Source organism: Athene noctua, chromosome 13, assembly GCF_965140245.1.
Source record: "Athene noctua chromosome 13, bAthNoc1.hap1.1, whole genome shotgun sequence".
In the NCBI taxonomy this organism is placed as follows: Eukaryota; Metazoa; Chordata; class Aves; order Strigiformes; family Strigidae; genus Athene; species Athene noctua.
The window spans coordinates 7,878,701-7,906,011 of record NC_134049.1 but is presented as its reverse complement, the minus strand read 5'-3'; the positions used below and the strand labels follow the sequence as shown (position 1 = coordinate 7,906,011).

The 27,311-nt window shown below is 45.9% G+C and overlaps 1 protein-coding gene across 5 annotated transcripts in view; it reads right to left on the bottom strand.

The window, feature by feature from the left end:
• The window catches only part of NTRK3 (neurotrophic receptor tyrosine kinase 3), a 215,758-nt gene that overhangs the window by 60,935 nt on the left and 127,512 nt on the right, over nucleotides 1–27,311 (bottom strand). The window contains exon 13 of one of the 5 annotated variants that reach the window (XM_074917207.1): nucleotides 7,986–10,610. The exons of the other annotated variants lie outside the window; for them this stretch is intronic. Coding sequence (XP_074773308.1) covers nucleotides 10,492–10,610 — 119 coding nt within the window. The 3' untranslated portion in view covers nucleotides 7,986–10,491. Of the gene's footprint in view, nucleotides 1–7,985; nucleotides 10,611–27,311 lie in introns of those variants that run through there. 5 annotated transcript variants of the gene reach the window in all.

Here is a 27,311-nt window from a genome sequence, read left to right as displayed (position 1 = left end):
AATAAATGAAGTTCTCTTTATCTCACCTTACTGCCAAAGCTACATCCTACAAGCCCTGAGGCTGTACAGGAAAGAAAGGGAAAGTGTCTCCAGCCCTTAGCAATAATAATATTACTCTTGCCAATGAATTGGTCACAGTAATTAAAAAGGCAGTAACAAAGCAACATGATAGCTTCCTGCTGTTGTGGTACAACATTTTGCTATTTAATCAGGACAGGCAGGACCTGAATTTTTACTGCAATAAAACTAAAATAAGAAAGACAACTATGATTTTATAAGACGATAACTCAACTTTCAGCCCTGCTTTTAGATTACAGAATAAAAAAAAAAAAAAAAACCCACAAAGAAAAAACAACCAGCCAACCAACTCTCCTCCACCAGTGTTTTCACTTTTTTGTATTATGAGTTCTGGTGCTGTTCAGACTAGTTCTGTTGAATATTTCTTTCTGCCAAGAGGTCAGGATGCCACAAATGAGTGCCACGCAGCCACACTCTGTATTTAGTCATCAGCATCAGCCTCCATCCCAGAAACCATAGACACTTTCTGTGCCACGGACATCTGGCTGCCAGAACAAGGCTGACACCCACAAACTCATTGCTGTCCACCAAGTGACCACAAATGAGCAGGAGCCCTTATTCACAGTTGGCTTGTGACACACTAAGTCTGGAAGTGCCTGACTCAGACAGAAAGCAGCCAGCCATCTCTTTCCAAACCATTCAATTACATTTTTCCCCTGCTACTGAGTGCCAGACCCATTTTTAACCCTTCAACACTGCTTGAACCCAGAGCATACCTAGGACTCTCAAATTCTCCATCTAAGCCAACAGATCCATGATTCTTCCAGCAGCCCTGCTGTGCTCTCACATGCTCACCAGGACATACCCGTAACTCTTTAAAAGGCCAACCATCAAGCTGCACAACAAGGGAAGCAGTTGATTGGGTTCTTGCTAAAATCACCTACTGAAAGTGGGAGAGTACTCAGATTTTTGGGAGAAAAGAGGCCTTCCCAAAGCAAAGGCAGGGCTGCAAGGAGAAGGTGCTACCAGGTCAAGATTTAGTACAATAAATAATGGAAGGTTCCTTGCCTCATACCCTCAGCCTTTCCTTAGCTCTGATGTTCAGTTTCATCTTTGGGCTATGAATGATTCATGGAGCCTTAAAATATATATAATCTATATCTCCTAGAACAAAGAGTCTTTATTCAGGGGGTTGTGAGGGAGCAGGGAGCAGCATGTGCGATGCCTGCACTTGGGCTGGAATGTCGCTTGGGAAAGGACCCTTGTGGCTCCCCGCTTCTTTCCAAACCCAGAAGCTGCTCTGAGCTTGAAGCTGAGCTCTGTGGGAGGCCGCAGCTCAGTCTCTATGACACAGGGACATGCTTGCTGCTGAGGGTCTTAAGAATTGCTTTCTTGAATCATGCCCAGGACCAGCTCGGAGACAGGCTCTTCTCATCCATCCCTGGCAGCCAGAGTGTACAGATACCACCAGTGCGCTGTAGGGGACTTAACATTTATGCAGGATTAGAGGTTGGGAAACTGCAGCCAAAACTTACCTCCATGTCACGGTGTAATCCACTGAAGACTTTACCATCCTGACTTTCAGTTCTCTGCCTCAGGCAGGAGATCACATGTAATGATTGTGTCTCTTCCCTTAGAAATCCGACACCAATTTCCACCATGAATATTTGATACCTACTATGCATACAAACACAGACATACACACACCCCTGCACCATGATCAGTGAACATCTACTCCAGACAAGAACATCATTCCAGGCAATTCCAAGGACGTTATGTTAAAGTAACCTCCTTTCCAACTGAAGAGATGGCCATCCTCTGATTTCTTGTCAGGGAACCTAAGCATGGGCCTGGTAAGATCTGGTAACAGCTCCAAGCCCGTGAGGATCTGTCCTTACTCAAAAGGGAGCACAGGCAAGAGATGGAGAGGTCTCAGACGGGACAGGCTTGGCAGCAAAGTCCTCTGTGGCTCATGTCCAGCAAGCTATGGGATGCCTCCTTCCCTGTGTTGGCAGGCCAATAGCCCAGGTATCTGGCAAACCTGAGCTCTACAGTGCTATAAACTAATGGCATAGACATGCCCCAAAAGGTTGAACCATCCCCTCAGGGGATCACCCAAATAGATTCCTGTGCAGCCCCTTTGTTTTCAGTGGCCCTTTCAGGATCAAAGACCCAGGTTTCAGTCTGTGCTGTATCTACAGCTCATGATCACACATTTCCTTGCTCTTTGGAGTCTTAGAGATCTTCTTCCTTAGAAGGGACATTGTTGAACCTTACCCATTTGGGTGTACCTGATGATATCTTTTACGCTCACGAGTCTTCTTTATTTCCTAAAGATCACTCTTTTTTTGGCAAAAGATGTTCTTCTTCCCTTGTAAGTCTGCTATTGATATCCATCTGCCATTTTCTTTGAGGCTCAGGCCAGTACCACTGAATCCAGGGAAGGAAATTTGGCACAAGATGAGATGCTTCCTGCATTACAGTCATGCAGAGGAGCTTAAGGGCCTACACAGAACAGTACCCAACTCCCGGGAGTCCCCTCTGAGGTTAAGAGGATTAAACTGAACTTTCAGTCTAGTCATAGGACAGTATTTTCATCCAAGATGCACTGTCGGGGACTTTGCTGCCTTCTTCTGAAGCTGTGGCTATACAGATCTTCTGTTGGGATTGAGTGGCAAGTACTTCATGTGGCTGCAAAAGAGGCGATCCGTCTGTAATGCACACTCTGCTGGCACCAGGCAGAAGGGTTAAGTCACAACAGAGTCTTTTTTGCTTATTGTCGATGAAAATAATTGACTATCAAGTAGCCACCCTTGCAGTTCTGTGCTCCTGAGCTTTCTCAAGGAGTGAACAGTCATGCCAAACCCCTCCCACAGCTCTGCCATACCTGCTGGCACCCCGGCTGCATCCTCCAGCCGCCAGTCCTGAGCTGGGCAGTCAAACAGGAGCCATGGTGGGCACCAACCCCCATCTCCAGCAGCACGTGGCTATTCTGGTTTTCTGCTCGTGCACAGTGCCAGACCTGCAGCACTTCCAGTTAGAAGAGCCCATGCTAGTGCCTAAGCAGGGACTGACAGTAATGCAGTCAGTTATCCTTTATGCATTTAGAACAGATCCATCAAAATAATTCCTGCTAGAGGTCTGAATTCAGCATATTACACACAATAGCTCCCTGGAAGGAGAAAAATAACACTTACCTGTCTCTAAGCAAGTCCCTTCTCAGTCACCTGCAACGTCTGTGCATTGTGAGATGTGATGGCTGTAGGGGACATGTACCTCTGGAGTTGTTCTAGCAGCACTGAGTGCATGACTGGAGCTTAAACACTCTTAAACCTGAAAACCCCTCTGGCACCTTCTGATGAACAAATTTGTCTCAGGAAACAGAAAATAAACCTGCAGCCACCTTGAGCAATCTACGAGGGACTGGACCAGGCACTACCAAGGAAGGAGTGATTACAGCTGCTTCTATTGTCCTCAAACACTGCATGCATGGCACTGATGCAGCAAAACCAAAACGTTTTGTTGATCCAGAATGTCTCTGAAATTACCAGGTAACAAGGCCTCATGAGGAAATCTGGGCAGAGTTACAACTCTTTAGCCTGACAAGATGAGCTCACATTGGTGGTGTTTGAAATGTGCATACTGCATTACCATGATGCCACCTTACATCCCTGTTATTGGCACCAGGGACTGAATCCCAGCAGGACCAGGCCCTGGACACATGCAAAACATGAATTTGCAAGACCATGAGCTCCTTCTCTCTTGTATCAGATGTTGCAATAAACTCCACCACCTCACCACTCTATTCCACAAGACTGAAAACATCCCTCTTTCCCTCTCCCAATTATCTTAATAAACAGCCTGAACACATCTCTGACTCACTTAAGATAATGACGACCTGGACATGATTAGTTTGTTTAGATATCCTGGCAGTTTACTGAGCCTAATGTGACTCCAGTCTGTCTCTTTCTGACTTCTCATGAAAGAGGCTGACCTCCAGCAGTGGCTGCACTGCGATCAGCATCCCACATAAAGATCAGACACAGGCTGCTCCCAAAATTCAGGCTGGAGCCATGAAGGCTGCTTGATCTGAAAACAAGCTCTTAACTACTCCAAAGGCCTGGGCATCAGCAGTTTTTCTTGCCTGCAGACAGACCTGGTGGGGTGGTACCAGTTGCAAGATATGAAACAGAAACGTTGTTAAGGACAACTCCAAATACCAGATTACCTAAGAGCATCCCTGCACATTTCTGGCTGACTGTCTGAAACATTTATTCATCCAACCCGAGAGCAAAAGCAGCATTAGTCAGTCAGTCAGTCACACAATATCTGAAGCAAAACCTTGGATAAAAGAGGCCAAATAGTCTGAAATCATAGGCAAATCCTTACAAAAAGCCAACTCATCTGCAGGAATTGGGCACAGGTCACAAATGACTCACTAGCAGCAGAGCAAATCATTTAACCAGCGCTTGGAACTAATCTCTCCACTTTATAGAGAACAACCAAAATTTATTTCTGCTGATTAGTCAGCAGTTACTCTCACAAGATCAAAATTATTATCAAAGTTCAAATGCAGTTGTCTTGTACTTGCACTCTGCTTTACTGCTGGAGAGACCATCATCTTCTCTTAGTGAGGGAATCATCCCTCATTTATTTACCAGGGCTAGGAGTGCGGGTTAAGATTTATTCTAGCTCTTAACTTGACAAACTCAAAGCCTGAACTCCACCTCAAAGTGCTTTCTGGCAAAAGCTCCATTTACGCTCTCTTGATTTTCTGTACTGATTTCAGTAAGAACAGGCACTTACCACTTCTCTAGAAACCAATTACTAAATTCTAATAAGGAAGATGGACAAACAACCCCCAAAATGCCAGTGCTGCCTCCAAGGAGGTGAAATTCAGAACTGAAGAACATCAGGAGCTGACACAACCAAACGGAGCTCCCAGCAGAAGCAGAATGGCATTGTATCTGCACCCCTAAGCCCTCTGTGTCTTCTCCACATGTCAGTTTACAAGAAGCACAAAGGAAACCACATCAGGCAAATTAACTTATTTTCACCATTAGGTTTCTTACGTTGGTTTTTGGTGGTCAAAGCAAAGCAGTATCTATGTGATTCCCCCGTGGTGTGGACACAGGGTAGGATGTCCTACAGCCTGCAGTGCACCTCTGTGGCACAACAAGCTTAGATCTCCAGAGATGTGGGGCCAGCAGTTGTGGCATCAAACCACATGCTAGCACTACCAAGGACCCTGCCTGCCATAGGTGGGGGACATTGGAGAAACCACAAAAGATACAGGCAAAGCAAAATGCACCCCAACAGCAGAGGAAGATGTGTCATTGCTTCACGAGGTAAAGAACCTTTCTCAGCTGTGTGTGTGCCAGTTTCCTGTCATATTCTTTCCCCTTCAAAGTGGCTGTAAACACTTTCCTGCAGCCTGTTAAACTTTTCTGCCAATTGATCAGGGTCTGCAGGCGCTGGTAAATACAGTTAATAAGGACTCTTTGACTCACTGCATAAACCACACCACAAGTGCTTCAAAACATTAAGCAAAAATGAAGTCACCCAGCATTGATTTCTTGCATGTTCTCTTCCTGCTGCTCATGCAGACCTGTGGTTTTTAACTTTACTACTGTGTCTAGGCCTCTTTATCCTCTGCTAATGCCAGGGCTTAACTCTGAGGATCTGCAGCTTGTTCTGGGTACAAATGAGAGCGGAGTGGTGACGCACTGCTGCAGTTTGCTGAAACAGCAGAAGCATCTTCTTCTGACTGTCCACAACTCCTGGGACTTTTGCCCCTGCCTCCCTGGACAGCAGGGCCGAGACACATGTTGAAAAGGCCAAAGACCTGGTGGTAGAGAAAACCACCATCTTCAAAAGAATCTCCAGCCTCTTGGGAAAGAAGGGCTGACTCCTTAAAAGCACATCTAGGTAAACATAAGAGCAGCAAAGAACATCAAGACTCAGCTGGTGCAACTTAGATAAGCAGCTATGGAGGCTCATTATACCCTGATCATGACCTGCAGCATCACACACATCAAACACTCGCCTGCAACAAGTCCATGCCCAGGGTCCCACCAGGCCACGTGTTGCTTTCATCATGCAGAGGGGTATTGTGCCAGAATCATACCGTGTCCATCACACTCACTCCAGGCATGAACTGAAAGAAATGTGACTCCATCTTTTTAGAGACAAAACACAAGGAAAAGAACTTTGCTTCTCTGCTTGTACACATGCAGGCTCCACACTGTATAAGAAATGAGAAGGCAGGGTTGTGATTCTCTGGAGAAGCTGATACGTACCACTGCCTGCACCCTATCAAACCAGTACCCCAAGCTCCTTCGCTACACAGCTCAAGAGTTTTTTGAAGCCAGTGTGGGGAGGGAGAACAGGACAGCAGTTATCAACTCAGCTGTCTTGAAGAGCACGGAGCCTTCACATGAATACATCAGGCAACAGAGGCGACCAAGAAGCAAGCACAAGGAGAAGTGCCCAACCCCTCTACAATGCATGTCAGATCCCACTGGCATAATTAAGCTAGCTCCTTGGGAACTGGCAGCATCAAAAACATTCTGGGAACTCCTATGTAAGGAATTCAATTGCCCTGAAATACAAAGCAAAATGAACTGAGGCTGACCATACCAGCAGCCTAAGTAATTGGCTAATCAACCTGTTTGCAATGTTTCTGGGCTCTGAAGCCTAATAACAGACCCTGAAGAAGTGGGGAGGAAAAGGCAGAGCTTCCAACACCCATGTTTGTTCCCACAACTCAGAAAGGAAAGGAAAATAAGCATGAAATTTGATATAGCTCATCCCATGTGTAAGGTTTTATGTCAGCAGACAACCATTTGTCTCGGGCATCACAGACATCCCTGGGAAGGTAAATATCTCAGCCATCACCTAATCCTGTGAATCGCAGCACCCAGTCACTTCTAGAAGCACACTCATTAGAAGGCAATAGCATACAGAAATTCACTCAAAGCGTCATTTTGAGACATTTCCTTGAAAGTCATGCCAGGAAGTTACAGGAACAGAAGGATGCTGGAAAACATGTTTCTATTTTGCTCATCAAAACTCTTACCAGGTTTTCTAAGAGGGTTCCAGCACCATCCACCAAGATCAGCTCAAACACACCCCCAGCCTCATGCCCACAATCATCTGCAGGTTGGCACAGCAGCTTTAAGTCACATAAATTAAATCTCCTGTGAACAATACTAAGACACAGCAACTAAGACGCACCCTCATGCCGAGCCCCGCACGCTACAGAGTGGTTCCTCTCTCTTTCTGGAGCAACCAACCATCCTCACATGAACTCCTGGTGAGGAAATCAAGTGCAGCGTTCTCCTGTACCCCACAACACATCCTTGCTAGCTTAATAGGAGGCTAATTGTCCCCAGTGAAGGGATGACAGTCCAACACCCAACAGAAGAGCAATTTGCACAGCCAAGTAGAAAGACCTGCCGCAAGAGCATATCCTGAAACAAAAGCACTGCTGCCAGAACAATCTTTTGTGTCAATCTCACTGAGAGATACGTCTCCTAATAAAACTCCTTCCACTAAGTGTAGAAACTTGTCTTGGTAAATACCAACACCATGTCCCAGCATTACCACCTTGTGAATATGACCATTTTGAGCCACAAAACCCAACAGGTTGTCAACTGAGATCACCAGCAGCTAAGCTCTCAGGCAAAACATCTTTGTGCCTGATGAGAGTGACAGAATAAAGAGCTACACCTGAGCAATATTCACATCACAACTGTAAAGCCCACCCTCAGCACCCCCAAAGAAGCAAACAAACCAGACTCCCCACACATGGATCATCTCATGAAGAAGTAGACTATAGGACGTGTCGTTCTGAACTTTTATTTATTTTGTCTTCAAAGAAGAGGCCTGATGCAGCTGTTTCGTTAGAAAATAAAGTGTTTATTAAGAAACTAGACATTGAACACCCCTATAGTCTCTGTGAAAAGGGACCGTCCCATTTCCCATTAGCACAGGATGATAGTTATGGCAAGATAAGAATGCTCAAAGATGGAGGAGTCTCATTGACAGAAAATGAGGTAATGATTTACAATAATTAAAAATAAAATAAAGTTTTAAAAAAACAAAACATCCTTAGACTTGCTACTTAAAGCCACCAATTGCAAACGGCCATGACTGGCTTTCGTTTTAAGCAGTGAGGAACCAGAGACTTTAATTGGTGTTAAACAAATTGAGACATTGATCACAGTGGGGAGAACTGCTTTAAATTATGCTGTACGGTCCGGAGGATTTCTTCTAAGCAGAGATGGACCTGAGCTGTAAAATTCAACCTTTCCTCTGCTAGGGTGTTTGGATATAGGCTTCTGGTCCAGGCCCACAGATGTATCTCTACGACTGATACACACAGTTGAGAGCAGAGTCCCCTGAACAGTGCTAGGGAGAGGAGACAGTTCAGACGGACAAGACATCCCCAGGTCAGGTGGGTGACTTCCAGGAGATGGGGAAATTCAGTTCAGACAAGCACCCAGTGATTCACACGCTTGGCGAACCTCCTCCTCACTCTGAATCTGCAGAATTGAGGTGTCAATGACACATGGCCGCAGGTCCTCTCTGGCAGTGCACCTCTTGCATTTCCAGCTCCGATGCGGGCAGGAAACATTGTTGGGAGTTTTGGTCATGGTTTCAGAAGCCATCCAACCTGAGCCAGGCCTCCTCATCCTAATGCAGATGCCCCCCTAAGGCATGTCCGTTAACTTAAAGCAATCTGCTACGGTTTCTCCTGTACTCTTCTATTGCACTTTACCTTTTTATGCAAATGAACTGGGAGAAGAAGCAAGAGAATGGAATATTCCCAGGGACACCCCTATGGGAAAGCTGCTAATAAAACCTCCTGGCAGTCTCCAGGGTGGTTCATGCAGGTCACCTGTAAAGGCAGGATAAAGCAGAACATCCCATTCTGAGGCTTCTGCCCAGTTCTGGCGGAGGGGGACGGTGACTCTTTCCAGCAGCAGCGACCCTTCAGGGCTGGTGATTTAGAGACATCCCTGATGTGATAAGGTCATCTCGGGCCACCAAGAAGGCAAGCAAAGCTGAGTGGCTGGTGAGCAAGTTCCTGGTCCAATACTCCTCTCAGAAAAGGATCTGGCCAAACCTGAAGTTTTTGGAAGGTTTTTTCCTCTAGAGAAAATCTGCCTCGTTTATAGGTTATCACCGATATGTGTGAGCAAATCTGTACTTGCCGTACACGCGACATCCAGAGTCCAAGGAAAGCCCTGCAAGTTGCCGCAAGGGCAGCTGGCTTCTCTTGAGGACAGGATCAAAGGGTTTACTTTTCCATCTGAGAGGCTTTGGATGAAGTAAGACAAAAATGGGATGGGAGAGGGTGAGAGAACACGAATATTGGCCAGAGAACAGGATCGATATTCCTGTTTATGCCAGAGAAGAAGCAACAGAATATTTCTTTTTCCTCTCCTTCAGTCAGTCAGCCTCAAGCTGATGGTTCTGGGTGCATGACTGGGTTACAATCAATCTCTAGTTGGGTGGGAATACAGGGGAGAGCTAAAGGGGGCTGGAAAAGGCCCAGCAACTGGGACCTGCGTGCATCTGATATGCTTTTCCACTTTGCTTACTGCCCTAGTCCTGGCAAGGACACAGACCCTCCTGCGCTATGGATTCTCCATCCATGCGGGAAGTCCAGGCAACTCCTCAGATAAAGCTCATCATTCAAGCAGCAGGGAGAGACCAGAGTACGACAACGATATAGTCAGATCCAACGAGCCGCTCTAACACACACAGACAGACAGACAAACAAAAAAAGCCTCCTAGAATATGTGCACTTCAAAGATAACCACATTCTCTTCCTGTCAGAGAAGTAAGATTTTTTTTTTTTTCTTTCCATTATTATTCCTTCCAACATTATTTTCTGTGCAAGAACTGGGAGCGGGGCTGCCTTTGTTCTTACCAAAAGTCTTCGTTCTGCTTTAGTTTCTTCCAGGCTCCCCGCCTCGGCTCACTCTGGGAGACCTCCCATGGCGGTGCCACATAAGAGGTGATGGCAGCATTCACTGGGTGTTGCGAAGACACAAGCTTACAAGGAAAACTCCAAGCAGGGAGGACATGACTAAAGATGTCAGTTTGGTTGGCTTGGTTGGTTTTGTTTTGTGTTTTATTTTAAAGCAAAAGTACAATTATTTACTGTGTTATTAGGATGACTCCTTTCAATTGGGTTTTAATTCTCTTTATTTGCTCTCATTGCTGCTGTTGTGCCTTGCAGGAATATTTAACGAACACAGCGACCATTGGAGGAAAAGAACAACCCTGTTATCTGGTGACAGAAAACCACAGTTTCAGTTGGCTTTAACGTGTGTACAGGCAGGGCTGTAGAGTCCTATTAGGAGGAGACCTCAATCCATACAGACCACGCTTACTGCTTCCCACCATTTTGAGGGCACAGCCTATAAACTTGACATCAGAACAGGGACTTTTAAGGAGTTTTTAAAAGCCATGACGTCCTTTGCTGAAATAAACACTGACATCCTCAACATAAATGCCTTGGTTAAGAGGTTTGGAATGTCCAGGGAGGCTTATTGGATTCAACATAATTTCTCTGAAACCTAAAGGGGAAAAAAAAACAGAAAAAAGAAAAAAGCAAAATAAAGTAAACGAAAAAACAAAAAAGAGCAAAACTAGAAAAAAAGAGAGATATCGACACACATGTAATTATTAAAAAAGAACCAAATGAATAACCAGCAAACGGCTGCCATTAAATTAAAACCAAAACTCCCTCTCCAGGAGGGCTACCTCACTCTGTCTTTCCATAAAGAACAGGCAGTTATTTCATGTGGTACGTGCAGGCACAAGTGGTCTGAGAACGAGGGGCATGCAAGTAGTCTGGACAGAGAACTGGGAACAGCTCTTTTCTAGAGGTTCCCACTAGTCAGGGGTGGAAAAGTTCTGATTCCATATCTAGTCCATCTTCCTCCTAGGCAGGGAGTGAGAAAAATGGAGAATCCTTCCTAGGTCTACTTGTCTCTCGTTATTTACTTAGTTTGGCTTAGCATTTCTGAAGCTGAAGAGTAGCACTGTAAGGCTGGGGAGACCTGACTCTCATAACCCCACAGACTTCCTTGGCCCTAGCTGTCCCATCTACACCAAAACCTGCACACTGGAGGCATCTTCTCCTTACACAACCCCATCACTTTAAAAGTAATTTGAAGGTTTAGGATTTGCTGGAAATGCTGGCCAGATGAAAAGGAAAAGTAAGTGGAGCAGAAGGCATGTTCCTTCCTTCAGTCCCAACAAACTTACTGGGCAAATATAATGTTTTCAAAGGCTGTATTAACCATCTCTTGGTAATGCTCCTGCCTTGGGATGCCCCAGCCAGGGAAACCCACTACTAGCATGATGAGACATTAATTACTATTAAAGATGAACGTTATTATCTGAAGTGTAAAAAATGCAAATATTCAGGACTTGACAGAGAATAGTTCTCTGGACTGGAAGGATAAAACCTGTGGTGGAGTGCTGGATATGAGGTCCAGTAGGGAAACCTTCTGCTGAGACATACAGTCCCACATCCTTCTCAAGGTCTGACTGAAGGAGGGCACATTCTGGTTCACTGTTAGGACACATCCTGATGTTTAGCCTACATTTCCTTTCTTCCTGACTTGAACCCCTGTTTTCTATCATCTTTTGCGCTAAGTCCTTCAAGTTCAAGTCTTTCTATCATCTTTTGTGCTAAGTCCTTCAAGTTCAAGTCTTCAAGTGTCAGCTCATCATTTTTTACATTACTTTCTCAGACACCTGTTTGTAACTATTCTACAAGTGAGGCCATTCCAATGGACTGGAAAGAGACATGGCAGGAATAGGCATATGTCACTGAAGGTAGATGCTAAGACTACAGTGAAGTTGCTCTTAGCTAAGATCAAGTATGTGGACATTAGAGGCCTCTACGCTTACCAAAATCCCCAATACAGATTCACTGAGTTTCCAGGACCAAGACACGCATGGCAGGATCCTGGGGATGGCTCTAATCTGTCCCAACTTCTCATGGGCCCAAAGGGTTTTTTCAAGAAAATTACTGGGATGTCTTGGCTACAAAATTTCTCTAAGGTCTGGAAAATGCTCCTTCTCCTCATACAGTCACAGGATCTTCAACAAATCAGGTAAGTTAGCCCAAGTCTGGCATCACTAAAGAAGCATGGAGCAGCTTGGATGCCCTTGTGAATTATCTCAATAGCAAAGGTGCTTTTCACCAGACTAGGAACAGAAAGTTTCTCACACCGTATCTACACCAGCCAGAAAATTGGGATTTTTTTTTTTCCTACTTCTTCTTTCTATTTTTAATTTTATATCTATTTATATTTCTTTCCTGCACTATCTTATTCCATCTGTTCATCAAATGCATGCCTCTTCTGATAACCTGAAGATGCAGACAAAAGCTGTTTGTTTAGTTTGGAAGTATTTAGGCATGTTTGGGGGAAACTATCTGTTATTCTCAGTGGCCCTGAAGGGCTGATCCACATGGGAGAGTAAGCAAGGCTCAGCTTCAGTTTATGTGTCATAAACAAAATTCACAGGCAAATTCCAAGTGTTGAAATATCATTAATAGTGAGAAGCCTTGCTCAACTATCAGAGCCAAAGCAGAGTTTAAAGGGCTGGTGCTTGGAAATGTGCATGTAAACTAAGTTCATTTCTTATCAGAGTCACTGGGAGACAAATAAACATGGCATCCCTGAACATCACTATTTATTGTGTTTTGTTTTTATAATATAAATATATTTTATGGCCATCGAAGGATAGCTGGGAAAGTCTATACTCTACAATACCAAGTATCTCCAAGGAGCACTCCCATCTGCTTTATTTTCTTTGCATTTCTTAGCTTTGCTAAATTAAGGCAATTCCACTCCTGACGGACAACATCCAACAGACCTAAAAACCCACTGGGGACACACAGCCTCAGCAAAGGGACATGTGAAAGATCAGCAAGACTTAAGGCTGGGGACGCTGAGGGGTTTGCTCTTTGTTGTCAGCACTGTGCTGTGAATCCCAGCTGCAGGGATCTCCAGTGAGAGCAGGGTTTTGCAGAATGGGACTGCAGTAGGGGTTACCCCAGAACTGACACGCAGTTGTGACTGAAGGAATGGGACAGGAGGACAGCCTACGTTTCTGAAGGGGCTGAACACACATACTGCTCACTTGGGAAAGCAATGCAGCATCGGTCATTTTGGCATCGTCTCCTTCTGATTTATTAAAGTCCCCAAAGAATCTGAAAAAAAAAAATGCTTCTCTCCTCGCTGTTTTTCTCTCTTTCCTCACTGCTGTCTCCCATATTGCACTGCTTCTTTCAACCCCCTTCTCTTGTATGGAGCAGAAACCAACAAGGCTTTTGCTAGGTTTATGTCTTCACTGTCAGATGTGAGATGGATGATGTTCACTGAGATGTCCAGGGTTAAAATGGGTGAATCTCAACAGGTTCAGAGTTTGGATGCTGTTATGATAGATGTCATCTTTCTACTGTCAAAGCTATTAGCTCCTGAAAAACTAGCTTGGAAATGTCTTAAAGAATGTGGGGGGGTTTGTTTTAGGTTGCTTTTTTTTTTTTCCAAAATAAAAAAAGAAAAAAAGAAAGAAAGAAAGAAAGTAAGAAAGAAAAGCGTTTGCCTTCTTAGAATGAGTTGGGGAAATTTTAAAAACAATCCCTTTTGTGGAGTTTCACATTTGTCGGTGCCAGCCAGAAAATAGGAGGAAAAATACTGTCTTTGACATAGGTTGTAGATTTGGAGAGAAACTCCCATATACAAGCCTGAAAATAGTAAGGAGGTAAAAAAACCCCACCCTGTAGATTCAAATCAAAAGCATCTCCAAAGACCTACAAAATTGGGAAGGGTCTGACACATTAAACTTTATGCTTCTCCCTGTTCTAGTGAGAACACTTTTTAAATTAAAACATGATACTGTCTCTACTAATAGCCATGGTATGGTAGTGGAATAAATGTATGGAGAGTGTTGGAGAATAGGGGCAGAGAAATGAGCTCAGATTTGCTGTGCAGGTCTAACAGCTTGAGATGGAGGGGGCAGATGGGGCATTTCTCTAAGCAGGCTGGAAGTATGTGGCAATGAAAGGACAAGAAAATTGAAGGCAACCAAACCATGCAATCAGTTTTGTCCTCAACACTGGCCATCCACTTAGTCCTCCAGAGCTGTCTTATGTGTTTCCCAACACCCTGACTAGTGGATCTCAGCCACTGCCCCATGCAAGTGCCCAATCCAGCCTACAGACCGTGCCCTACAAGGAACACCCTTCCACCCTTCCTCCACTGACCGAGAGCAACACTAAGGAGATAAACCAGATAATTTCACCTCTCCTTCACTGTTTGCTTTCTGTAAAATTGCAACCATTCAACCATACCATGCTTCTAGGGCTTTTGAGATCTGAGGCTGCTCCAGGTCACCTGAGAAGAGCAGCAAGGAACATGACATAGGGAGGCAGGGAAACAACACAGAAAATAATACACAAGTCCTCACGTCAGCCCCATCCACAACAGCAGGCATGGTGCAGCCCAGTTTTGAAACCCAGGGATGGAAACTGCTTCTAAAACAGCAGCATTAATTGCTGCGTGAATGGATGAGAAAAGCAACAAGGTGCCACGTAACGCCTAGCAAAAATGGGTGAAATAAAAATGGCAAATTAGGGGCAACAAGCTGGCCAAGCATAACACTGCTATCCACACAGCCCACATTAGGCAATGAAGCTTTGATCTCTCTTCTGTGTTACAGCAGAATTTATGATATAAAGGAAAAGCAATAGGAGACTCCAACAACAGAGTACATTTTATCTTCCTCTATGCACAGATATGAAGTATGAATAGCATCAAAGAAGGCATGAAAACCATCAAGCCTGGCCCGCATCCAGAGCAAAAGAAATAGCCATCCGTCTAGTCAAAGCCAAGACTGATATGTCTATATTTGAGGGAAAAGCAACAGAGCAGTCCAGGCTTCCCTGTCATGGATGGGTTCATCTGCAGGGCTATGATACAAAACCCTCTTTTTTTACCTCCCCCAAAACATATACCAGGGCAAGATGCAACTCAGCCTGGGGCCTTGCTTGCCACAACAAAGCAGGTCACAGAAGCTCAGCAGCAGCACACCATGAGGTTCTCCCTGATGCTCTCAGCTGCAGATAAGCACATCATCTCCTCTACTGTCCAAGGTAAAGTCAAAGAGCCTAGACCTCCTCTCATTTACACCAGCCCAACACTGTTGACCACAATGGAGAATCACAAGAAAATTCAGCCCACAGATGAATTTCACACTGAGACACAGACCTGAAGCAGATCTTCAAGTAGATAACAGCTCTTTTAAGATTCACAAAAAGGCTCTGAGAGCTACAGAAATGCTTATGATCATTTTCATGGAAACAGGGTCCTTATTCCCCTCCAGAGCAGCTCACCTTGTATCTTTGTTCATTTTCCATGGTTTAACCTCAGGCATAAGAGTCTCCCACTTTAGTCAATGAGACTTCACGTCACTGGAAACCTCTTGGGGATGTGCTAGATGGAGCTCTAGCTACAGTTTGTGGCATCTTCATCTTCTCCACAACCCAAAACCATGATCAGGGAATCGCAGCACTGCATGTGTTTTTGAGGGCAGGAAAGGGAAGAGACAGGCTGAGAGCAAGAGAAACAGCAGAAGCAAATGGGTCCAAAAGATCCCATTTCCACACAAATTTCTCTCATGCTTAACTGGAGCAGAGGAAAGGGAAGGAGAATACCGCAGGCACTCAACAGCTGAACAGTGTTTCTTGAGAAAAGGGCAGCTCTCGCAGTTTTCCACGCGGTGAACTCTTTAAGACTATGTAAGATTCATTAAACCTTTGGTCGGAGTAATTCCAGAATCCATTGCGTTTTTACTGTTGTCGTCGTTAATGTGGGCCATGTCCATATTAGCCGGGATCACAAGTTTGTTTTCTCTGGAACTCTTTCATGGATGGAGTAGTTCCAAGATATTAAATGATGTAGCCTGATAGCTCAAGAGGCAGAGCTCCAAGATTCCCCATCGATCCCCCCTTAGGAAAAGCCCCAGAGTAGGAAAGCACTTACCAGGGTATAAAATAAAAAATAAGAAGAAAAAAACCCCCAAACTATTTAAGACCAAGGACAAAACAAAAAATGATATTTTCAGGTCTGAGATGCCCTGTGATTTGCGTCAAAGCTACCCTCCCTGTCCAGAGGTACAGTCAATGCTTTTCTCCAGACTGCACAGAGGTGCAGCTATTTAAAGCCACTCAGAGGCCCACTGCATGATGGAAAGCAGCCAGATCAGTTGGGCCTCATTGGTTTTGTTTTCATTAGATTGAAGCCAGAGTATGTGAAATTACTTGTAAGAGGACCAGGGAAGGGGGAAGGACTGGGCACCCAGCAGTTTCACCCACAACATGCAGAGCTTAGACTCTGCCTCATCTAAAACTTACTGGGTCAGAGAAAAGGTACCTGAGCAAAGAGGATGGCTGGTTTGTCCCTCACAATACCCACAGCCGTGCAAAGGTACGTGGCAAAGCTCTTGGGGTTTATACGTCAGCCATGAAAACAAGCTGCAGGAAAGCGTTTCCAAAATGCCTGAAGAGTTTGGTGGTAGCTGACATCTTGGGCATTACCAAGCTGTTGCCCTGCCTCTATCCCTCTGTGTGTTTGCACTGCTACATCCAGGAGCCTTCTCCTCTACAATTCTCACCGCCTGGAGCAACAACCATGTTTTTCTGCGTCCCTCTTTTTCTGCCGTGCCCTCTCTCTGCCTCTGCACTCCACAAAGCCCACGGGACCCAGCGTGAAAGATTCCATCCCAACAAGTAATACATCATTTTCATCACTTTGGTTTTCAGATATATTCTTTTGTCAATTTTTAATTTTTTTTTTTCCAAGTCAGCCTTCAGAGTGCTGCCAATTTAAGCACTGTGCACAGTGTTACAAGAGCTTCTCATTTCCACTTTGCCTGACAGGTATCTACATCCCTCTGACACTGCCTCTGTTCCCCAGCCGCTTCAGATAGCAATAGTTACCCTAAGCATTTTACACAGAGTTATTGAAACTACTGACTAATCTGCCCAGAAATGAATATCCACTGGGAAAGAACCTGGTTGGGCTCATGTTCCTTAAATGCTGATTAATTCCAATTATGGTACAGCTGATCTACCAGTACTACAGATTGCCACATCAAAGAGCCAACCAGCAAAGGAAGCCCCTGAGTCAGAACAGCAACAGCCTTGTTGCAAACTTCCTTTTTAGCCAGACAACGTTTCATAAACATTAATTTGTTACGCCTTGCTCATTCCCTGGGGAGGCAGGAGCTGTTATATTCATTGCACAGATGGCAAAATGGTGGCACAGAGCAGGACCATGGTTTCTCCAAAGTCTCCGCAGGAACCAACGCCAGTCATGGGTACTCAACAGGGAATAACCCCAGCTCCCAGGCTCCTATCCTCTCCAGAAGCTCTGGGGACAGAAATGCTTGGTAAAGTCAGATCATTGGGATATGAGAGCAGACACCAAAAGGAGACATACATGGTGGATAGGAAAGCACACAACTTCTGCAGTCTGCAACTGGGACCTTCCCTGCCCAGGCAGTGCCAACGATGCTCTCCTGCTCTTCAGAGGACAGGAAGAGGCTGGTGGAGAAGCTGATCAAGGCCCAGGATAAATCCTTGCTTGCTCAAGTCTTTTTATTCTGCTATCTGCTGCAGCAATAGATGGTCTAGAAAGGCGAGAGCTGCCCTCCAGAAAGCCCAGAAGCAGGACAAGCCAAAGAGCATGAAGTGCTGGGAGGAGCTTCCTGTGGGGAAATGCAATTTTGTGGAGTTTACAAGCTGAGGATGGAAACTGAGGAGTGTGGGAGATCTCGGCAGGCAAGGAGGCAATGAGCACTAGAGGAGCTGTAAATAGGAACAGGAAGAGCTGAGGGTAAAAACATGGTGAGAGCAGCAGGGAGCCTTAAGGAACAAGGTTTTGTTGATTTTTTAAGCCGTTTGGATGCTTCGTTGTCTGGTATTATTGTCCTTTGTGCCACTCCAGTGCTTCTACTCTGCTGATTGTTTTGGAAATGAAGGCTGCCACCACAGCTCTTCTTCTCTTGATAATTGCCCCACTAGATGGTTTTTGAAATAAGTTGCCTTCTACACCAAAATATATCAGAAGAGTGTCACTAATGTTCCCAGGGTAGAGCTCCCAGCTCCAGATTTTGTTTCCAGACCATGTTTTGGTACCTGCCAGTGTGTGGCAAGCTCTAAAATACAGGGCAAGCTCTAAAACACACACCCCAGGGCAGGTTGTGCCTTCCCCAAGGGAACAGGGGACACCAAACAGAGGAACTTTGTGCTGGGATCATGCTGGTCCCAGGGAACAATTTGGGTAGTGCCAACCAAATGAGTGGCAGGTATTTGTGGTAGCCTTCATTCTGCAGGAGGAGAGAAAGGGTTTTGCTCCCACAAAACACAGTATGTTTTTACAAGAGAAGGTATAAAACACCTATAAAGTTTCTTGCAGCCAGCAAAGCAGAGATGAGGTGAGTGGGGAGCCCCCCCAGGCAGTGCACCAGGAGACCCTCACTCCACACTGCTTTGCAGAGCAAGGTAGAACTGGCACATAACAGAAGGACAGCAAATGAAGACCTAAACCCAAACCGTGTGGCTGTTGTGAATTATTAGTTTTCATTCAAAGAAGGGAGGAAGGACCAGGGTTTCTTTCCTACAAAGTTTTTTCCAGCAGGTGGTCTAGCTATGAATTTTTTCTCTGGCAGTCAGCTTCAAGCCTAACAAACTACATGACTGCCATACCCTTCTCTGACCTAGTTTCATTACGGGTCTGAAAAGAAGTCTCTCTCTCTCCCTTCTCCCTCTCACATCAAGTCATCTAAATGCACAAAGCATCTAAAGTGCTTCAGACCAATCTTATTTCACACCATATAATTCTGTGCAAGCCTTTGTGTCTGTCCAACCTGTGTTACTTGGCATGTGCTGATCAAATATCAGCAGAGATGAGGGACAGGGAAGGAGCTGAGCTTCCAGGCCTCCAAACAGGGAGGCACTACAGCATGGAACCTCCCAAAAACGCAGCTATCCAAACGCCATTTTCCCTCTGCCAGAGGATTTCACACTTGAGAAAAATGGACAAAGCTTTACTTAAAAAACCCAAGTTATTTCCTATTCTCCATCATCTATGATCCGAAGTCCTGCCTGCCACCACAGCCAGGACATGTCCTCCTTGACACTGTCCCACACAACATTCTTGTCTTTAAATTGGAGACACATGGATTTGATGGAGGGACCACTCAGTGGATAAGGAACTGGCTGGACAGTCACACTCAAAGAGTTGTGGTCAATGGCTCGATGTCCAAGTGGACACCAGTGACAGGTGGTGTTCCTCAGGGGTCAGTGTTGGGACCAGTGTTGTTTAGCATGTTTGCTGGGGACATGGACAGTGGGATTGAGTGCACCCTCAGCAGGTTTGATGACACCAAGCTGTGTGGTATGGTCAACACACTGGTGGGGAGGGATGTGCCATCCAGCAGGACCTGGACAGGATGGAGAGGTGGACCCGGCAACCCTCATGGAGTTCAACCAGGTCAAGTGCAAGGTCCTGCACATGGGTCAGGGCAATCCCAAGCACAAATACAGGCTGGGTGATGAGTGGTTTGAGAGCAGCCCTGTGGAGAAGGACTTGGAGGTATTAGTGGATGGAAAACTAACTGTGAGCCAGCAAAGTGTGCCCACAACCCAGAAAGCCAACTGTGTCCTGGGCTGCATCAAGAGCAGTGTGGGCAGCAGGGCGAGGGAGGGGATTCTCCCCCTCTGCTCCGCTCTCGTGAGAGCCCACCTGCAGTGCTGGGTCCAGCTCTGGGGGCCCCCAGCAGAAGGACATGGACCTGCTTGAGCGGGTCCAGAGGAGGCCACAAAGATGCTCAGGGGCTGGAGCCCCCCCCTGTGAGGACAGGCTGAGAGAGTTGGGGGTGTTCAGCCTGGAGAAGAGAAGGCTCTGGGGAGAGCTTACAGCAGCCTCTCAGTGCTTAAAGGGGCTGCAGGGAAGATGGGAAGGGACTCATTATCAGGGGGTGTAGGGATAAGATGAGGGGTAATCGTTTTAAACTGAGAGGGGAGATTTAGATCAGATATAAGAAAGAAATTATTCCCTGTGAGGGTGGTGAGGCCCTGGCACAGGTTGCCCAGAGAAGCTGTGGCTGCCCTCTCCCTGGCAGGGTTCAAGGCCAGGCTGGATGGGACTTTGAGCAACCTGGGCTAGTGGAAGGTGTCCCTGCCCACAGCAAGAGGATCAGAACTAGATGATCTTAAGGTTCCTTCCAACCCCAACTATTCTGTGATTCCTCTATGTATGCCGTTCCTCAAAGCAAGAGCTGCCCACACTGGGGCAAAAACATGCAAAAACATCCACTTCTAGTAGCACTTTTATATATGCACATGCAACTACATGTAAGAGATCACAGTACACAGCCCTGAATTCAACATCAGTGTCAAAACTAGCCCATGCACAGAGGAAAATGAGCTGAGCGATATCAAAAGAGACAGCAGAAAACAGTGAGAGTATGCACACAACCTGCTGCATGTGGGACACGTGGGATGGCCAGTGGGGAAGCGTGTGAGAGGAAAGCAGAGAGCGATGCTGCAGCACAGAGCACGTGGCAGGGAGCAGAGGAGTGCTGGAGAGGGGCTGGAGAGAGCGCGAGCGCACACGTGTGGGGCTGAGAGCATAACGCTACTGAACATTTACTCTCACTTTACATTACGGATTTAATGGCTTTTAACAGGAGACTTTGTAAGCGATCAGGAATTGGAACAAAAGGAGCTGGGGGAATAATTATTCTAACCAGGGGAGCTAAAGAACATGGCAAAATCGCGTGCTGAGCAATCATGCTAATTAAAGGCACCCAGAAGAATCAGGATAGAAACGCCAAATGGTTTTCACTCTGCTGCCCTAATCCACTAACTGCCTCGTCACTTTGACTCCCACCAGCTGTGGGAAGGACGGCTATAGGTGAGTTGGTTTGTAGCAATAAAGGATGGAGCTAAACAAGTGGCACAGAGGAGATGGTCCTCTCTGCAGCAGCCTGGAGTGATGCTTGGTCTGTCAGACTGAACAGCAGCTCTTTGCACCAGCAGCCTAGGCGGGGACCAAATGCCCCCACAGCCTCTGGCTGAGCAGCAAGGATCCAAACACACTTCCCAGAAAGCAGAACCGCTGTTGGCACCTACCAGCATGGGGCTAAACAGAACCTACAGCCACAACCCTGGTCCTTTCAGGCTGGTCTGCCCTGCTGTATGACTGCCTCTCTGCAGTTAGCTGCGTTACATGGCTCAGTACATTCATTGGCTGTCCCGAGCTATGTCCAGGGAGTGTGTTTCCAGTGCCACACCAGAGCTTTGGCAGCACTGAACGTGCTGTTTCTCTGTCTCCAAAGCTTTGGTCATCCCTGGGTTTGGTCCACTCAGGTTGCAGGGGATTTCCGATGGGTAAGGACACCTTCTAAGCAATGGGTATCATCCTGTTCTTCTAGTGCTCAAAATGCCAGCTGGGGTTCATGCCATGCTAGCATCAGAAAAGCAAGAACTAATACTACAACATGGGCAATTTTACACCCAGAAAAAGTGGAGACTAGGAAAATGTTCATGTTGTAGGGAAAGAAAATGGACACAATATTACTCCAACAGCACAGAGGCTTTACAGACCCAAATAAAAACTCCCATGCACTCAGACTTGTGTAAAACCCAAGACAGATTCCTCAAGGAGCTGCTGGGTCTCAACCTGTTTGGGATGTCAAGGGGGGATCTTCCTGTGACATTGCTGGAATCCAAATGCAGACTGGTGTAGAAAACACGATTAACAGAACAAGACACACAGCGATGAAATCACACGCTGAGTACAAAGAAGTCTCTCTGTGTCCTTTCCAACCTCCAGGAGAAGGTCCACCTCTGATAACCACTTGGGTAAGATGTGAGTGCTTTTCTCTCCAGCAGTACAGGCCTGGGTTTTGTGGCAGCAGTTGCCTGCATCGGCACAGAATGAGAGCAGTATGTAGGGGAGGTGGGGTATCAGAAAAGTGAATGCGAACAATTCCCATCAAGCACCATCTTTCTATTTAAAAAGCAATGGTTTGTTTGTTAATCAACAGGTCCATTAACACAGAGCAAATGCCTCTCTAATGGACACCCACAGGATCACAGGCTGAACTATTTGTGTGTGGCATTTTTTGATTGATTCACCCTAAAGATCATCAAGTAAATGAGAGAGGATGTAATATTTCTGCAGGAAACATTCCACAGCGGATACATTGATTGCAACACTCAGCCAGCTGCTGTGTGCCAGTGTCTTCTTAAAGAGATTTCATATTTGATTCTTTGATTAAATATTTTGAAACCAAGAACAAATCAGGGACTTTGGCTTGACTGTGCCAGGTGCTTGGCCCATGGAGACCTGGTATCCTGCCAAGGAGGATCACACGAGTGGTGAATGTCCAACCTGCTCCTTTTCTTCCTGCCCTCAAGGCTCCTGATCCCTTGGTCCTTGCCTGGCCACACAGATCACTGCCACTCCACTTCTGGCCTCTTCCTGTCACCGCTATATCCTTCACCCAAGACAAGGGAGCCTGCCTGGTGACACAACAGGAACACAGATCTGCTGACTTATTTATTCAACCCCTACCTACAGCTAAAGCTGCAAAATCATGGTCCATTTTTGCCTGCCAACAGCTCTCTGACTCCTGTTCTGTCACCACAACAAATCCATTTTTAATCAAATGCCCAGTGAACATCCAATGGGACAGGAGGAGGCAGGGAACGAGACAGGAGGAGGCAGGGCTGAGAATGAGGAATACCCTGAAAACAAAGGAAGAAAGTCCAGGACCCATTAGGAAAATAGCAATGAAACCATCAACTAAACAATTTGCCACACCAGCAATCCCAGCTGGCAGAAATGGCACATGAGCCAGAGCTAAGCCCTTGCTGCAATCTTGTTTGCAAAAGCAGGTTCTTTTTCCCACAAACCAAATGCTGGGCTGACACTGCCTTTATGAGCTCCTGAATAAATACTGTCTTCCGAATGAACTCTGCAAAAACACAGTGATATGTTGGGCGATATGGTGTAGGAGAGAACTTTTGTAGAGTAGGACTGATGGCTGGACTGGATGATCCCAAGAGTCTTTTCCAACCTGAATGATTCTATGATATTTCCAGTTTATGAGCAAGCCCTGTCACTGATCACCAAGCCAGAGCCTTGGAGCTGTTGAAGTCATTCTGAATGAGACCAACAGGGCCAGGAGACCCAGGCTGTCACCACTTCTGAAATGACAAGCTTATTTCACATGCAAATGAGCCACACAAATTGAGACCAGACCCTCCTTTTCCGCTCTGAGCTATTCATAAATAACAGAGGTGTAAGGGTCTTTGAGGCAGGTGAAACACAGAGGTACCAAGGACTGAGCATCTAATTGGAGACCAAAGGAGGAAGCTATACATTCATCCAGGTCCTGTGGGGAGACACAGGTAACCCTCCCCCGGAGATAGGTTCCATCAACAGGGCATCCAGTGTTTTGGAATAATGACTCACTGAGGCAAATCAGAGGTGCCAACAGATCAAATGAGGACCTTTCTCTGCTGTAGCTTCCATCCTTTCTCTCCTTCAGTACAAGCAGGAAAAAACAAAACAAAACAAAACAAACAACGTAAAAAGAGCCTGCAGGTCCCATTCAACTATGTGTGCCATCACAGCCTCACAACCAGGCAACAAGGTAAGAGCTGCAGGTATAAGCTTGGTCATGGATGTCGGGCTCCTGTACCCACTTACTTTCTTTCCAAAGAAAATAAAATCGAGTTTGTATCGACTACTGAGAAAATGAGACAACATTATACAGGACACGACCCTCCGCAATCAAATTAGGTCACTGCAGCACCATAACCAGCATGGAATACGTAGCCCTGATGGCATATAGGATCAAGGAGAATGATTTTATGCAGCAAATATTGAAAGACAAAAATTAATCATATCAGGACATCAAGCATAACCAGAGTGTGAGATAAGTTTGGAGCAGAAGGAAGGAGCAGCACTCCTGTCTCTTCCAAGCCCTTCCTGTGTCCCCATTCCAACTGGCCATTTCAAACATGGCAAGTTCTAGGAAATACATTTGCAACTTCCTGCACAGTTTCCTTGGTTCCCCTTCCCGGAGCTCTGATGGTTTCCCCAAGTGTAAAGCCACTATTTACAGAGCAGGTTTCCAGCTGTGGCCTTTATTGTGTCAGTAAAATGCCCAACATCAACACACTCAAGGTGCTGATTTCAGGAGTGCTGGGTTCTGTTTGGATAGGGGACTTAATGTTCTACTTTTACTGTAAGTCACCACTTCTGTATCTATGCATACAGTGCACACAGATCATCAGAAAATAAAAACCAAACACACGGTCCAGCTGTTCAGACTTTTGCCTTCGTGGTTTGGCACGCAGCTCTCCTCCCATCTGCCATCTCTCAAACATCCCCTGTCCATGCCTCCTCAGCATACCCCTACACAGGTCACACCCCATCCCAGTTCTCTTATACACTGAGCACTTAGTTTCCCATAGGAAAGTCCTCATCACCCAACTGCTGAGCATTCACCAGCAGAGACAACTCCAGAAAGTTGCTTCAACCAAAACATCCCTCTACGAGAGGGGAGGGAGGTCTCCAGCAGTCCAGGTGCACATGTTGGTAGGTATTTATAATGTGGAGGCCACCACACGTCTCTGGAAAGGTGAGGGTGGGTTAACACTAGGTGTAAGCAACAGTGCTGGTCATCACCGTACCGGGAATGTGAGGATCTAGATGTGGTGCCTGGGCTCTGTGTGACTTGAAAGATGAGTACTGCCACCCCAGGCAGGTCAAAACCCAGCTCAACACAACTCCCCCAGAGCCTTTTTCACCCCACCAAGCAGAGGAATATGTACCCAATATATTCATCCTGCTACATGCAGGAAGGAGAACACAAACCTTCCTGAAAACTATGATTTACATAGCAGTCTGTGGCAGTGGTTTCCCGACTGCATAATGAGTACATTAACTTTAGCTAAACTGAATCTCCAGAGATGAAGAGATGAAAAAGAATAATCGAAGCAAACTGTGATAGAGTTTTTGATTAAGTAGCTGATGATCAATAAAAGTTATCTGCAGGGCACAGAGTGTTAATGAGCTACCATTCTTGTAGTAAAGAAACACCTGAGCCCACGCTCCCCACTCAACACAGCCCACAAAGGTCAGCAAGACCTGGTCCTCCAGGACTGACAACGCAAGAACATGAGCTATGGAGTCCACAGGTCTCCCCTGCCCTCGTTCCTCTTAAAAGGGTGATGGTGGAAGAAGGAAAAGAAATAACATTAAAGAAGAACATGGCTAGAAAGAGACAAATGCAAAAGGTTAACAGCCTGATTCAAGGCTTGAGATGTTATGTTTGGGGGGAAAAAAATAAATTGAAAAGGCATTCATAACCTTCTCAGACAGCTCCATTAATTTAAAGAGGCCTTAGAGCTCTGCAGCTGTAACACCAGCATCTAGCACACCAACAGCAGGGAGCAAGAAGGACCAGCCAGCCGGGCTACCAACTCTGCAACCAGTGATGCAAGACACAAAATGACCTACAGCACATCCTGCAACTGCTACCCCATTACCCTTTCCCCCACAATGATGTCACTGCAAAGAAGTATTAGGTGTTAAATTCTAATATTTATTAATATCTTAAAATCATCCCCGAAGATTCTAAGACATTAAAGAGTGGACTTTATAGAGAGTTTCTCATAATAATGTGGCCACCTGTTTAATAGCACACAGCAGCAAGGCTGCACAAGGGTTTCAGAAAGCAAGTGGAATGGAGAGCTTCATATTAAAGCGACAGAGAAGAGACAAGGCTCAGATCAACAGAGACATAGAATATCATTACCTCTACCTGAATTTAGCTATCTCACTGTAACTAATCATTTTACTCTTCCAGAAATGTCCAGAGAACCGTCAGTGACCACAGGGAGCTGCTAGGATCTTTGTATTACATTTCTTCTCAAAGTTGCCTCCTCTGACAGCCTAGCCCAGCCTGCCTACAAAAGGGATTTGTTTTCCCAAAACTCACTTAGACTTCCCGTCCTTGGAGAGCCTAGGGAAAGCTGAGAAAAAATCAGCAGACAGGATACTCTTTCTGAAGTGTCCCAAAGGGAACAGAGGGGATGAACAGCACATTAGGATTTCTCCCCCAATTTCTCAAATTCTCACGGAACCGGGGTTTGCAATTGCCCTCTGCAGAGACCACGTCAAGACAGATCATTAATACTACTTGATGCTGAGGATCTCTTGTATTAAAAAAGCACTGCAATTACTTAGTTCAAATCACTATATTAGTCATAGATCCATATCTATCATGGATATAGTATTTACACTGCTTGGGGAAATGTAATAAATAAGGCAGTAAGTGCTTCCTTCCTCCAGGTCAAGATGAAAGTCTGCATCTTGGCGAGCGGTGCTTTCCTTGGGCAGCAAGGCTTGTATCCCAGGCTCCCCACTCAATTCCTTCAGCCAGAATCCAAAGGCAAGGTAAAAAAACCCTGCTCTTCCTCTGAGCCCAGCACTCTGGCTCCAACCAACTCCAACTGAGAGGGCCAGGAGGCAATGCCTAGGTGGAATGAGGTTAGCAGAGCTCCTTGGAGGCCAGCAAGGAAAGGTCTCTTCAGAATTAGTTGAGAGAGCAAAGCAGAATCATTAGACTGTAGCATGGCTGCCATTAAGGTAGAAAGGGAGAATTTGATCTAATCTATCTGGAAAGGAGAAGGAAAAGCTCCGAATTGCCATTTTGTGGGATCATAATCTACAGCTGACAGCTCCAAGAACTTGTTTGTCCATCTAAACTCCTGACTCAAAAAGACTGGCTGTAAAAGGACTTCAGGTGGTGACTCATAAACATGCAACACGGTCCAGCGGGCTGAACATGGGCCAGACTGCTATCTGTCAGCAACCTGGTGTGACCTTGAGCAAATCGATGTATTTCCAGCTGCCTCTCCTCATCCATAAAATGGAGATGAAGATGCTTGGCAGCCCCTTGATGGGCTGGAAGGAGAAATGCCTCTTTCCAGGAAACAGGGGAGGCGCACGATGCCAGGTTGCTTCTCCTTGCTCAGAAGAGGATAAAATATACCCCACCCCTCAAATACTCAGCTGCCTGCTGTGCTCTCAGTAAGGTTCCCCTGACATTTGGGCTCTGTTGGAATCTGGCATGAGAACAGGACAGTCTCACCCCACCCCATCTCCGGC